General features: G+C 35.5%; 1 protein-coding gene across 1 annotated transcript in view; it reads right to left on the bottom strand.

Moving 5' to 3' along the window:
* DPYD (dihydropyrimidine dehydrogenase) overlaps window positions 1-14,782 on the bottom strand; it is an 805,636-nt gene that overhangs the window by 444,057 nt on the left and 346,797 nt on the right. Inside the window, exons 9-10 of the mRNA XM_077746119.1 lie at window positions 13,192-13,299; window positions 11,174-11,343 (exon numbers count right to left, since the gene is read on the bottom strand). Of these exons, the coding sequence (XP_077602245.1) occupies window positions 11,174-11,343; window positions 13,192-13,299 (278 nt within the window). The remainder of the gene's footprint in view (window positions 1-11,173; window positions 11,344-13,191; window positions 13,300-14,782) is intronic.

Below are 14,782 nucleotides of genomic sequence, written 5' to 3'. Positions count from 1 at the left end.
CCTATGAAAATGACAAGAACACAGCAGACTTTGAATAACATTTTGTTTACCAAGAAGAATGACTAATATGGAAACCTGGAGGACATTCAAGTTAATGAAAGGACAATCAACCAGTAGTGTATGGAGTCAATGGCCTCTAAACACCCATCCTGAAGCAAGTATAACACGGGGCATGAATTAGGCATGCTACCTGGCCACAGCATCCTATGTTGTGAGGTTGAAATAAAAAAGTAAATGATGTTCTTTCTCAGCTGTCAGTTACACTGCCATGAGAAACTGAGGGGCCAGAGTGACCAATGGTCTAAATTCATGCAGTTGGTCTTAATATTTTATTGTCCAAATTAATCAGCCTTCTATGCTAAGTGGTTCACAGATATCAGTGTTAGTGCTCTTTATGTATGTATGTATGTATCTGTCTATCTATCTATCTATCTATTTATCTATCTATAATGTCTTTTATTTATTTCTGAGAGAGAGAGACAGCATTGAGAAGAGGAAGGCCAGAGAGAGAGGGAGGCACAGAATCTGAAACAGGCTCCAGGCTCTGAGCTAGCTGTCGGCACAGAGCCCGACGCAGGGCTTGAACCCACGAACCGTGAGATAATGACCTGAGCTGAAGTCGGACACTTAACCGACTGAGCCACCCAGGTGTCCCAGTGTTAGTGTTTTTAATACCTATGTTAATGATCATTAATGATCAGCCAACTCTGTAGTTTTGGTTTATGAACACTTCTGGTCATGGCACACATATTTGTTTATTTGTTCAATGGTGTCTGTTCTCATGATGAACAATTGGTGCATCAAGCAAACATATAAACCTCCCTTGTTCTTATCTCCATCAATAACTACCCAAGGAAATGAAGGAGGAAACACCTATAAGGTTCCATTTTTGAGGTTCAATAAACCAAACTGTTACTTTCTTTTCCCATCATATAAGGAAAGTAAGAAAAACCTTCTTAGCTTTGATTTTTACCTCCATATTCAGGGAGAATATGTGGTTGATGCTGAGTGAAATAAAAATAGAGTGCGATAGCATGCAGTAATGATGATCACTTTAATGATTAACTTTATGTAATGTGATGATTTGGTCTGATTAATATTACAGGCATCATACTGTGGAAATTATGAAACAACTTAATTTGCTATAATTAAAAGTATGATGTCAACTCATTTTTAGATTGCATATAGGCAAAGTAAGTATAGGTTATAAACTATAATGAGAAATCAAATCCAGCATACATTATATTCTAATATATAAAGTTGGAGAAATACTATAAAGAAATAATATTCTTTGTAAAGATTACCCTTGAATAGCTAGATATTTAATAAATTATCTATTCTATATGAACATGAGGGCCTAGGCATGAAATTACAAATCAAAATGCTTTTGGGAGACTGCTCTGGTCAGTGATATCCTGAAAAAATACTGTCTTTAATTCACCACTACTAAATTATTGGATACACCAGAAATGTTCATAACCACACAATAAGAGTTCTATTCATCCATAAATTTACCAAATATTTATTGAGTACCTATTTTGTACCAGAAAAAAATGGTGCTAGGTGCTATAGCTAATAAATAATGCCTGCTTTGAAAACTCTCATAGACGCAGACAAATCAGCAATCATATTCAGTGTGGTAACACATATACATACAGTGTACATTAATGGCAAATAAAATGGCATTCTGCACAGCAGTGGTGCACATCAAGAAAGAGAAGCCTGAAAATGGTACTCTATGAACTAACCTTGAAGAATGAGTAGGAAGACATTACTGGAAAGGAATTAGCTACTGGGAGATTGTAGTATAGATAGATCATCTCAGGTAAGGGAAGATGTAGGAAGGTAAAGGAGTTTAATTCAAGAAAGAAAGAAGGAAAGAGACATGGATAAATGCCTTTGTAAACATGCTACTGGGAAATAAATGATCAATCAGCATTCTCAAGTGGGAGAGCCCTTATCTGTAGAATGCTTTTGGCAAGATCTACCTGCTCATCTAGGATAGCTATGATGAAATAAACACAAAAACCTGGGAAATGGATTTTTGGGGACGGATCTCTGTAAAGAGAATATAAAGTATGCAAATATAAACTGCAGATATTTTATGTTTGAATCAGCTTCCTTCTGTGTAAGTGATAGAGCTACTAATGTTGTTTAGAGGTCTCACATTAATCTGGTTTGAAGTACATCTTGATGTACCAAGATAGGACCTGTAAAATTGTGTTGGTGATCTTGCACCTCTCCTTGCTTGCCCCATACTTCTTTGTTTATTTAGATTTTTGAACTTGTTAAGAAAGCTTGATACAGGTTATGTCTCTCACTGGTGTGAGTTTGATTTCACAACTCAATCTTCTGGTCAATTAGGTTACTGAGGACATGAAGAAAGATAAAGAAAGGCAGCAAATTCTGCCTACACATTCTTGATCTCATCTTCCTTAATTTGCTAAAGAGTTTAATTTTTTTTTAATGTTTACTCATTTTAGGGGGGAGAGAGAGAGAGGAGAGAATAAGAGAGAGACAGAGAGAGAGAGAGAGAGAGGCAAGCAGGGGATGGTTGGAAAAAGAGGGAGACAGAGCCGTCCAGGCGCCCCTTGGTAAACACTTCTTAACATATTTTGTACTTTTTAGTTTATATAGGCTCACAGTCAGTGGTGGAAAGTGAAACAATTTTGATAGGCTTACTACTCTCTGGAATATATATAAGCTAATTCTGCAATTATTCTTTGACAAGAAAAGTTTGTTGAAACCACAAAGTGAGGTTCCATTTAATACCTGCTATGATGTTACAGGCCTTTTTTTTCACTTTAAGCTTTTAAAATTGAAGAATCTTGAACAGAAAGAAGCATTTTTCCATGTGAGAGTTATACTACACAATTACCCCTTAACTATTTTATTGTGACACTATTGAGCTGCAAAAGCCAAAAATGCAATGCATGGGATAATTTAAAGTCTTAAATATTTTTGCACAGGTAACATAAAATACATTCCTTCTAACAAGAGGAGAGTATTGTTAAGTATTACTCATGACTGACGAAATTTTCTTTAACTAGTTCTTATTACTTCCTCATCTTAGATTTTGCTGCAGTAAAGCATTTCTGGCTGCTGTCATAGTACCTTACAAAATTATCTTGCAGTATCCTCTTCAATCCTGAAATTCCTCATTATATAAATTCTGTTCATCTTCTAATCTCTCTGATTCTATTAATTTTATTAATTTTTATTCTTTATATTACTTGGTTATGTTTTCTTCCTTTCCTTTTTTTAAATTCTTTGCTCTCTTTTAAAAGGCTGAGGACCAGGAACAAGTAACTTTTTTTTAAATCTACTTTTACTGTTAGATTGATATTTTAATGTGATATATTTTAAAACTTTAAAAGTAAAATAGTTACTTTGAGTAATAGTTACTCAAAAGTAATAATTTTGAGGTGTATGTATGTATAAATTATATATTTTGAGTATTTCATTTCATTTAAAGTCTTCCTATAAGGTTTTCAATGCCCAGAAAATATATTTATTTATTCATCATGATTCCCTGATATGACACCTTCGATCAAGCATTGTTCTATACTCTGAGTCAGATACAAATTGAATGAACCAATACCTCTGAAGGAGCTTGCATTTTAATTTGTGAGATGAGTATAAAGTAATAACTACTCTATGTGACCAGTGCTATAATATAGGAAGCATAAACAGCTATAAGATCTCACAGGAAGAAGAGGTTAATTAAGAAGAAACTAAGGAAGCTTGCAAAGAAAAATGACATTTGGAGCAGACCCTGAATGATGAGTTCAGCTTTAAAAAATGTTTCTTTATTTTGAGAGAAAGAGTGCACACGCATGAGTGGGAAAAGAGGCATAGAGAGAAGAGAAACAGAATCCCAAGCAGGCTTGACTCTGTAAGCACAGGTCTGATGTGGAGTTTGATGACATGAGCTGACATCAAGAATCAGACACTTAACCTAGTGAGTCACCCAGGCACCCCTGAGTTCACCTTTTCACAAGAAAAAAATTTACTTTAAAAAATGACAATTATTAGCTTTTATATTAAAAAATAATGTTTAATCTTTGAGAGACAGAATGTGAGTGGAGGAGGGGCAGAAAGAGAGGGAGACAGAATCTGAAGCAAGCTCCAGGCTTTGAGCTGTCAGCACAGAGCCCAATGTGGGGCATGAACTCACAGACTGCGAGATCATGACCTAAACCAAAGTTGGTCACTTAACTGACTGAGTCACTCAGGCAACCCTATTTGCTTTTATATTAATTCATGCATGTTTTACATTTGGTTTTATGTTCTGAATTCTGTGCCTGACCAACATGCGTATTTTTTAAATTATGCAAATTACTTTAATATTTTCAATGTATAAGAAGACAGTGGAAAATTGAAAGGAATATTATTAATGGGAGAAGGGCTTCTAACTTTCACATAAAAGTTAATAGAGTAATAACACATTATTATGTAATAAAGCTTAATAGTGACTTGATAACATACATATATGTATACCAATCATAAATGATTGTTAAGCCTTTCAAAAGATATATAGTTTCCAGCTCTCCAGATATTCCTAGTCAACATAACATAATCACCATCCTCCCCTTAGAATTACTGAAAATAGTTAAGCTTTTCAAGTATGTAATCTTGGTAAGTACAGGCTTCTGTATTCTCCTGGCCTATTTAGTCTTTTATTTATTTAATTTTTTTCCACTCACCATCTGAATTCTCACATGTAGTGTAGAATTCTGACAACTTCACCTGCCAGCTTCTTTGATATCCATGGCTCGAATGTAGCAGATTTTACCTTACCAACTGGCTGGGGATATATTAATTGCAACTTGTTTCAAGTGTAATATTTATAGAGATGGCCAAAATTTTCAATATAGAGTGGCTGTCACTTCATGAGGAGATACAGCCTTCCTGTCCAGATTCCACATCATTCAGACATCTTTCTCTGAATGTTCAAAATACAGAAGTTGGGGGATATAAAAAGCTTTACGAGGAATGTAATTTACAACAGTAATTTTACAGATGGGCACTCTCAGACTATGATATGTAATCTAGAACAAAGTTCTCCAACCTTTAGTTACTTCCCTGTCAACTGTTCCATTCTATTTCCCCACGTGATACTAAATTTTCACACTTTTCAAAAGAAATGTATAAACACACACAGATCCTTGGGATGTCATTCCCATGCCATCATTAAAGTGTTAAAGGTATACTTAATATCTTAGTACCAGGGGAGTCCCTAGCTGCCACCAATTAACTCTGTGTGTTGGGGGCAATTGGGTGTGTTTATTTATTTGTTTGTTTGCAGATATCTTCATATTGGCAATCATGCTAACAGGTCTCTGATTACTTCCCATGAAGAACACCAACTCAAATGATGTGCAGGTGCCAAATATTGAAGACTTGCTATAAGCATCACCTTACTAAGTAAAATTAAATTGTCAGCTTGTAGAGGTTATTTTCTAAAAACAGTCCCAGGTTCATATTTCTTAAAATCATATAAAAACTAGAAAGCATTAGTTACTGGTAGGAAAATGTGTGTTTAGTCAGCAAGATGTAGACAATGAAGGTATCAATGGATGTAGCATAAATGTCACATTTGATATTCAAAATGTCTGAGGGGAGGCTCACAGATCATGCCACATAAAGAACCTATTATGGGTTATGTATACAGGAGTCAACTATACTATTCAGGAGTCAACTAAAAAGCACATTCTTTCACATAAAAAGACTAACAGCCTAGGCAATCTGGTACTGTTATTTTTATTATTAGAAATAGTAAAGTAGCATTAATTACCAAACAGTGACCTCCTGAGTAGCTACAATATATGGAGACAGGTATATCAAAGGTAAATCAGTTAACATTTTACCAAGTGAAAAGGGGGCGGGGGGAGCCATAGGGCATGGCAAGTGCTAGAGAGAGCTCATTTTAAATATAACAGAATTAAAGATCTATCATGTTTTATTGATATTAAAAATTGAATATGTGAACAATAGATTCTTAAAATTGGTGGGTGGGATTGTAGTAGTAAAATAATTTTGTACTGCTAGTAATTAATAAGGGATCCTCCTCGATAATAATAAGAACTACAAAGTTCTTCCCAAACTTTATCCTTTAAATTTATCTACACAACTAGGTCTGTTGAGTCCTGACCTTCATGCCTCGTTTTAGGGATTCCCAACTGCCTAAAGCATTCTTGCAGTTCTATCTGATCTGTCAACAGCTTTTAATACCAGCATTTTGGGGGATTCTGTTATCCTGTGAAATTTAATCTCACCTATTTAAGCTTGCAGAAAGTACTGGAGGGAATTATTAACAGATTTTCCCTCATCTTCTTAAAGGATAGTGCTGAGTGATTGGCTGGTTTCCCTAAGGACGCACAGCTGAGAAGTGCTAGTTAGTCAGTAGCATCCTATTTAGCATGTGTGTGAGGCCACAAGGGAGACTGAAAGACATTTGGAATCAGAATCCCATCAATATGCTGATGATGCCTCCATATCTTCGTTTCATCAAACCTATATCCTGTAGCATTAATGCTTTCTTAACCAAGATGGAAAGTGCCCCAAAACAACACACTGCCGATGGCTCTAATTAGACAGCTGGAAACTACATGGATGATACATTAGAGCAGCGGATCAGCAGTCTCAGCATCACCAGAAAACTTGTTAAAAATGCAAATTCTCGAGCCCCTCCCAGACATCCGGAATCAGAAACTCTGGGACCAGGGCCCAATAAGCTGTGTTTAACCAGCCCTCCAGGTGATTCTGAGAACATCTGCATTTGAAAACTGGGATGTGGCTGTCACTGCTTAATGTATTGGGTGTTGCCTCCCAGTTTAGTAGATTAAAACATTTCTGGATCCAATCATACTATTCCTTGTTATTAATGATGTAATGTTAAATGTAACTGGCCTTTATAATAATAATTCATATTTGTTACTAAAGGATGAGAGCACTTTCTATTGTTCTGTATTCTCTTCCCTTTATGACCACCTGAGAATTAGACTGAAGCTTTGACTATATGCATGCTAACATGCTCAACAGTGAGGGCCTTAACCAACAGAAAAACATGTTATGCCCAAATTCCATCCAAGAGCCCAAACCCATTAAATGATACACATATCTGAGAAAAACTCTAAATATCCATTTTTATGGATATGCTTCCATATGGATATGCTTTTATGGACATGCTTCATTGACTTTAAAGAAACCAAGTGTGGGGGCACCTGGGCGGCTCAGTCACTTAAGCATCCAACTTCAGCTCAGGTCATGATCTCACAGTTTCTAAGCTGGAGTCCCATGTTGGGTTCTGTGCTGACAGCTCAGAGCCTGGGACCTGTTCCAGATTCTGTGTCTCCCTCTCTCTGCCCCTTCCCCACTTGGGCTTTTTCTGTCCCTTCCCTGCTCGTACTCTGTGTCTCTTTCTCTGCCTCAAAAATAATAAACATTAAAAAAATAAGAAATAAATAATTTTTAAAAAAATAAATAGAAAGAAAGAAACCAAGTGTGGTTGCAGATTGAGTGTATTAGGAGTAGAAAGCACAAGAAGAAGAGGAGAAATACAAAGAAATTGGGTATGATATTAAATTTTTCACGTTGGTTAACTTTTTTCCTAGAACGTATTCTCTGAGGACCGTATCTTGAAGTACCTAACTTCCTCCTGACTTTCCAGTTTTATAAGTGCCCGCGCGGCCATGTCAAGGGCCCTCTTTGACATAACAAAAACAAGTAAGAGACACGAGGGATTAGAACCAGAACCTCTGGAAATGCTGAAAGCCCCCAATACTAAAAAAGCAATAGCATTGGCCAATGACCCAATCCCAAAATCTATGCATATTCTGATAACATAGTACATATTATTCCTTCTCTCATGTTGAGCAATTTCACCTAAAATTACTGAATGAACCTTCATTCAGTTATATTACTATGTATTACTATATTACTATAACACAAATCTAACCTTTAAAGTACTAGCTCTTTTAACGCCAGAAGCCCTGGATGCCAATTCTCCCCAGAAAACATTAACTTCCCAATTCTTTGTTAAACACTTTATATGTGGCACCATTGTGCTAGGCAGGGGGAAGAAACAAAGGAGAGCTGACCATGGCTCCTGTTCTTACAGAACTCAGAATCCAGAAGTTTTTTTTGTTTTGGGGTTTATTTATTTATTTATTTNCGGGGCTCGAACCCATGAACCGTGAGATCATGACCTAAGCGAAAGCCGACGCTTAACCGACTAAGCCACCCAGGTGCCCCTGTTTTGGGGTTTTTTTTAATTTATTATTTTAATATATATTTATTTTTGAGAGATAGAGAGACAGAGCACAGGTGCGGAGGAACAGAAAGAGAGGGAGACACAGAATCCGAAGCAGGCTCCAGGCTCTGGGACATCAGTACAGAGCCTAACACGTGGCTCAAACACACAAATCCTGAGATCATGACTTGAGCCGAAGTCAAAAGCTTAAGCGACTGAGCCACCCAGGTGCCCCATCAAGAAGTTTTAAGATCATATAAAAAATGTGGTTTCTTGTAAGCCAATAGTAAATATCCAAACATTTGTTTTTATGGTTTTAATTAGGCTCCAGAGCCACTTGAATTCTACTAAGCTGTTCTGCAGATGTGTGACCTGTTGTTTCACAGAACCATTGCTTTTTAACAGTTTGGAAACTATGGTTCAGCCCAGTGAACTCTGGCCTGACAGTGGAACTATGCCTGAACTCATCCTTTCTGTCCCCAAATGCAGTCGCATTGACTAATAGCCTACTCTGTCAGTTAGCCCCTGATAGCTTACCTGCTACTGACCCAAACATCTTTTAGTCAATTTTCAACAGAACGGTCCTTTATTTTTATTTTTATTTTTTTTAAATATTTTTTATTTATTTCTAGGAGAGAGAGTGAGATAGAGAGAGAGAGACAGCGTGAGCAGGGGAGGGTCAGAGAGAGAGGAAGATACAAACTCTGAAACAGGCTCCAGGCTCTGAGCTGGCAGTCAGCACAGAGCCCGACGCGGGGCTCGAACCCACAAACCGCGAGATCATGACCTAAGCGAAAGTCAGACGCTTAACCGACTAAGCCACCCAGGCGCCCCAGAACGGTCCTTTAAAATTTAACTCAGACCTTGGTGCGTCTCTGTTCAAAGCAGTGCAACGGGTTTCCTCTTTCACACAAAATAAAAAGTAAAGGCTTTATGAATGCCTACAAGACCTCACCCAGTGTGCCACATAATGTTCTCCGTAACTCTGTTCCAGTCACACTGACTTATTTTTTTTGTAATCTCAGAAATTTAAGAGCCTTCTTCAATCAAAGGTGGATGCATTTACTATCCTGGAATGTTTGGCTCTCAGATGTCTACATTTCCTCAGTCTTCATTTCTATGCCCTAAAGCCGTCTTTAATTAGAGAAGCCTTCCCAAACTACCCTATTTAAAATGGAAAATCCTGCCACCTCTTCCACCATAGCTTCTCTCCAAGCACACACTCCTTATACTTCTACATTAATCAACTTCTCTCCGTATCACTAATCACCTTTTGAAATACTATTTATGTGACAGTTAATTTGGTTATAGAGTGTCATCCCTCACTAGGTACAAGCTGTATTACAATTGTATTAAAATTGTCTAGAACAATGTCTGGTACACAATGGATGGTCAATAAATGTAGGTCCCTTGATTGATTGATTAAATAAATAAATTAATTAATTCTACCTCTACCCTCTCAAGTAATTATCTGGTCTCATTTTTTCGTGTATGTTCTACTGAAGGTGGAAGAAATAGCCATCACCCATTTCTAATTACTTTTGTTAATGGAAGATGACTGTAAGATAAAACATAAAGTACATTGACATTTCCATCCAGGGTTATCTTCCCTTCCAACTCTCAGGGTGCAGCTTTTCTAATGAAAACTTCTTTCACATTGGAATCAGAAGAACAATATTTAAAATATTTAAGTCAAAACATACGTGTCAAGTACTTATTCTCTGTTGAGGTTCTGTGCTGTGCCCCGAGATACAAAGATGAATAAAATTAGCTCCCATCTTCTTTTATCCTTGGCAAGTCACTTAATTCCAGTATGGCTGTTTTGTTTTTATTTGTAACATAATAGAATTGTATCAATTGACACTATAGATCGCACTCCAAGAAAAAACAAACAAGAAAACCTCCCAAAATTATAAGACCATCTCCACTGTGGGTTTTGGAAAGAAGTCTGAATGGATAAAAGAAAGCCCAGAGAAAAAAGTTGACATCTGAAACCCAGCCATGAACCAGTGGTGACTCTGATATCTTAGTGAGACTAATCTGTATTGTGGTTAATCTACATGTGACAAATTACCTATTGATTAAAGTTATAATTCTTATCTGGTATAGAGACCCCAAATATATTAAGGCACTCTAAAGCAAACTGCATTCATAACACTGACTTGGATAAAATGAGTAATTTATATTTCTACAAATATGTTTTGTTCTTGTTCTCAGAACTAATATCCTTTATAAGTCTATATCTTCCCTAATAACATTAAAATTTGAGAAGTCCATGGTACATGGCCCAGCCGATTCCTTACCCAAGATTAGTCACCAGTCACCTGTAAGAATGAAATCATTTTAAATCTGTAATTTTAATAAGTTAACTCATTATTAATTCTAAATAATGCTTACATTAGAGCTTTTAAAAAATAAATGGCTATCTCTTTGTTCTACTGGCTTCGAAGCACAATGAATGGACTGTATGACCAAGGGATATAACTTTGAATGCAGCTCGTAAACTTAGCTTATATAGAATTCCAAAGGTCCCTAAGTACCACATTCTCTTACTATCTCCACATTTTGTGATGAGTACCTATTGTTCAGGAAATGAAGACTTAGCATATTCTAGTTACTAGTTACGTACCATACATTTCAGAAGATACTAACACTAAAAATAAGAAGCACTTAGGAATCGACAAAGATACATTTTTCATTTTTTCCAAATCAGTATTATAAAATAATTGTCTTTTACTTTGAATGTCTAAATTAGAAAAAAAGAAAACAACAACTATGGGTAGCCCAGAAATTTTTAAATTTGCATTTCACAATTTCAAGAACATTCTAAGAATTTAACTAGGAGACTGCACATTAACAGTTTCGTCTCCTAAAATCTGTTACATTTCAACTCTGTATTTTCTGATGGTTCCATTTTACCTCCTCAGGGACAGCTCTTATATTAACAAAGCCTTTTCTGAAGACGATGAACACGCGGCGGGCTCCACAACATAAAGCGGATGTTGCACAGTCGAAAGCAGTGTCTCCAGCTCCGAGTACAATTACGACTCCCCGTATCGACGGCAATGGAGAGTGACAGGCGCACATCCCTGAATGATGAAAGGAAAACCCCATTTTCAAGTAGAGAAACCATTTCTGCATGACAGCTCAAAAGATACTTGTACTCAAAGCAGTGTAAAATTGCATCTTGCAGTTTTCGAGGATGGAGTGTCACTATCAAATTATTCTGCTTCATTGAAAGACAGTTTTATTCCCATTTTAAAAATATGCTCATATGTGTAATTTCATAGTCAGTACCTTTAACTTCCTTTTTCCTTCTCGAAGGATAGCAACAACACATTTTGGAGAGTTTTAGGTCATAACAAACTGGAATCAATCAATTAAAACACTGTCAAAATCACGACAAGTATTTTTAACTTTGTATCATTACATTTCTGTTTATTAGAAAAAAGTTTTCTTTACCATGTGGGTTAACATAATTCACAGCATTTCATAAGAATACTTTATTTAGATATTATCTTATAAGATTTATAACATGTAGCCTTGCTATATATTATATGTAGGAAACTGAAAATTTACATGCTGATAAATGCTATGTAACTGAAGCATTTTTAATAACTATTTTCTTGAAACAGTTAAAATGAACTTTTTTCTCCTTTACAGTTTTCTCCTGGTTTTGTTTGTAAAATAGAGCTATAAAAGAAATATGGCTTTATAAATTTCCATTTTTCAAGGACATGTATATGAAGATTTGATGTCCATATGAAAATACTTATAAAGAAGTAACATACAAGTTTCTCTATTAGGTATCAGTATGTTATCAGATTAAATAAGACTGTTGATAAGATAAATTACTATAATTTTTGAAATGGCACCACAGATAGTTTAGGCCTATAATCTCAGTAACTGTAATCATTTTGCTTGTAAGAGTTTGCATTTGGGATTACATAATGGCCCTCTGTAATTCTCAAACATATGTACTATGTACTATATGCACTATGCACTATGGTCTTCCCTAGAAAGGGTTGCAGGTACAGAAACATCCTCGTTTCCTGGGAAGAGAAAAGTGCAGATGGTATACATGTGTAGCTAGAAACCTCTGCAAAATGACCTAATAGAGAAAGTTTCTTATCTTTTTAAATTGTGGATAAAAATGTAAGTTTTTATTTTTTCACATGTAATTAGATGTTGGAATAGCTAAAGTTCATGATTTTGAAAAGATGTTTAAAGGATTTAGATGATCTGATTTTGGAGAATATATTATAACTTCTTTATCACTTAGACAATGACTCATCCAAGCAAAGTATAGGACGGGTTGCTTTAGTTTTTGTTGCTTCTCTTGGGCTCCATGAAACGGTATTACACAGAGACTAGATACTAGGGTGTTTATCAAAGGGTTTTCATGTTTAACTTCATAAAATTGCTGTTCAGCAAGGGACTGGTTTTTTCTGCCTGTTTAGACATAAATAATGTAAGAATACATATTTTTTAATTAAAATATGGAATGTTTTGAAAGTTTAAAATAAGTTTTAAATTTAAAAATACATGTATTATATATATATAGTAATAACATATATTATATATGTAGTTATTGTATATATATAATAATATAACTTCCCAAACTGAAGTTTCTGCCATTTCTTTTAAGAAAATCTTCCAATGTTTGTTTAAGACTCTTACAGAGAAGCAATTTAACATGATGCAGTTTAGACCTGTATATGATAAAGTGAAAACTCCTTATGATGATGTTTGATTGGAAGAATAAATAGATGATCCTGGAAAACTATTATATCCTACTTTTTTAACTTTATATTGGTATAACAAAAGTGGTTTGAGATCTGAACAATGTCCTTCTGTGCCAAGATTTAATATAAATTTATAATACACGAACAATAACAGGTAACAGGCAACATTAAGAATACAAAACAATGTTATACCTGGTTTACTGCTTTTGGCTACAAGTGGCAAAAAATCTTTGGATGTGTAAAATCCATTGTCCTGTGTCAGGTCTTTGAAGATGTGGTTTTTATTGGGGTCTGGCAAACCTAAGTAATAAAAATTTATAAAATCTCATTAGCAGAAGAAGGGACTTTTCCTATTGTATATTAAAAAAATGTAGAAAGGTACAATCATTAAAATAATGTGGTATTGAGATGAAAAAAAATCTGTAATCAAATCAACATAAAAATGTATATAACAAATTGTAACAGACCTTGGTATATAGCTTTACTATATAAGTAAGCACACATCATAAACCACACATCCAAGTACACATATGGGTTTACAGAAACATGGATACACACACATACAAGTCCATCTAGTATTAATGGAAAATCAGGTACTATTTTCTCATGTCATAAATAAAAATAAGTTTCCACTGTATTAAAGTGACACATATAAAGAAATCATCACAAAACTAAAATATAATATGGATATATATATTTCTTTTTTTTTTAATGTTTTATTTATCTCTAGGAGAGAGAGAGAGAGAGACAGCGTGAGCAGGGGAGGGTCAGAGAGAGAGGGAGTCACAGACTCTGAAACAGGCTCCAGGCTCTGAGCTGGCAGTCAGCACAGAGCCTGACGCGGGGCTCGAACCCGCGAACCGCGAGATCATAACCCAAGTGAAAGTCGGGTGCTTAACCGACTAAGCCACCTGGGCGCCCCAAGGATATATATATTTTTAATTCTTGAATATGAGAGATCATTCTAAGAAAAGTAAAAAACAAAGTTGAAAGAAAAAGATGTATTTTACCACAAAAAATCAGCTACTTCTATAATACAAAAATATTATAAATAAATAAAAAGTAAATGATTAACCAAGGTAATAATTTAACAAATAATAGGTCTTCACTATATAAAGAAGTTTCTCAACCTCAATAAGGAACAGGCTGGCTTTTCAATAGAAGCATAAACGATGGATAACAAAACTAGCATAATGAAAAATATAAATAGCTTGTAAGCACCAAAATGTTAACTATATTAGTGATCTAAGAACTATAAATTTAAAAAATGACATGATTTCCTGTCTTTTCCTTAAAAAGGATTTAAGAAAACTAGACTATGTAGCAAGAATGAAGATGGGACTTGTTGTGATCTTTTGACAGAAATACACATTGGGAGCACTTGGGTGGCTCAGTTGGTTAAGCGACCTACTTTGGCTCAGGTTATGATCTCACAGTTTGTGAGTTCGAGCCCCACATTGGGCTCTGTGCTGAGAGCTCAGAGCCTAGAGCCAGCTTCGGATTCTGTGTCTTCCTCTTTCTCTGTTCCTCCCCCACTTATGATCTCTCTCTCTCTCTCAAAATAAATAAACATTAAAAGAAACTAAATATACATTGGTGGGTGCTCAATTTCTGGAAAAATAGTTCTGAATCCATACTAAGGAAATACTAAGTCATGCAAATTAAGATTTAATGTACAGGTACTCCTGGGTGGCTAAGTTGGTTAAGTGTCTGACTTTAGCTGAGGTCATGATCTCATTTGTGAGTGTGAGCCCCATGTTGTGCTCTGTGTTGACAGGTCAGA

Source organism: Crocuta crocuta, unplaced genomic scaffold, assembly GCF_008692635.1.
Source record: "Crocuta crocuta isolate KB4526 unplaced genomic scaffold, BGI_CrCroc_1.0 scaffold48, whole genome shotgun sequence".
NCBI lineage: Eukaryota > Metazoa > Chordata > Mammalia > Carnivora > Hyaenidae > Crocuta > Crocuta crocuta.
Note: the sequence above shows the minus strand (reverse complement) of the source record. Positions and strands in the feature narration are given on the sequence as shown.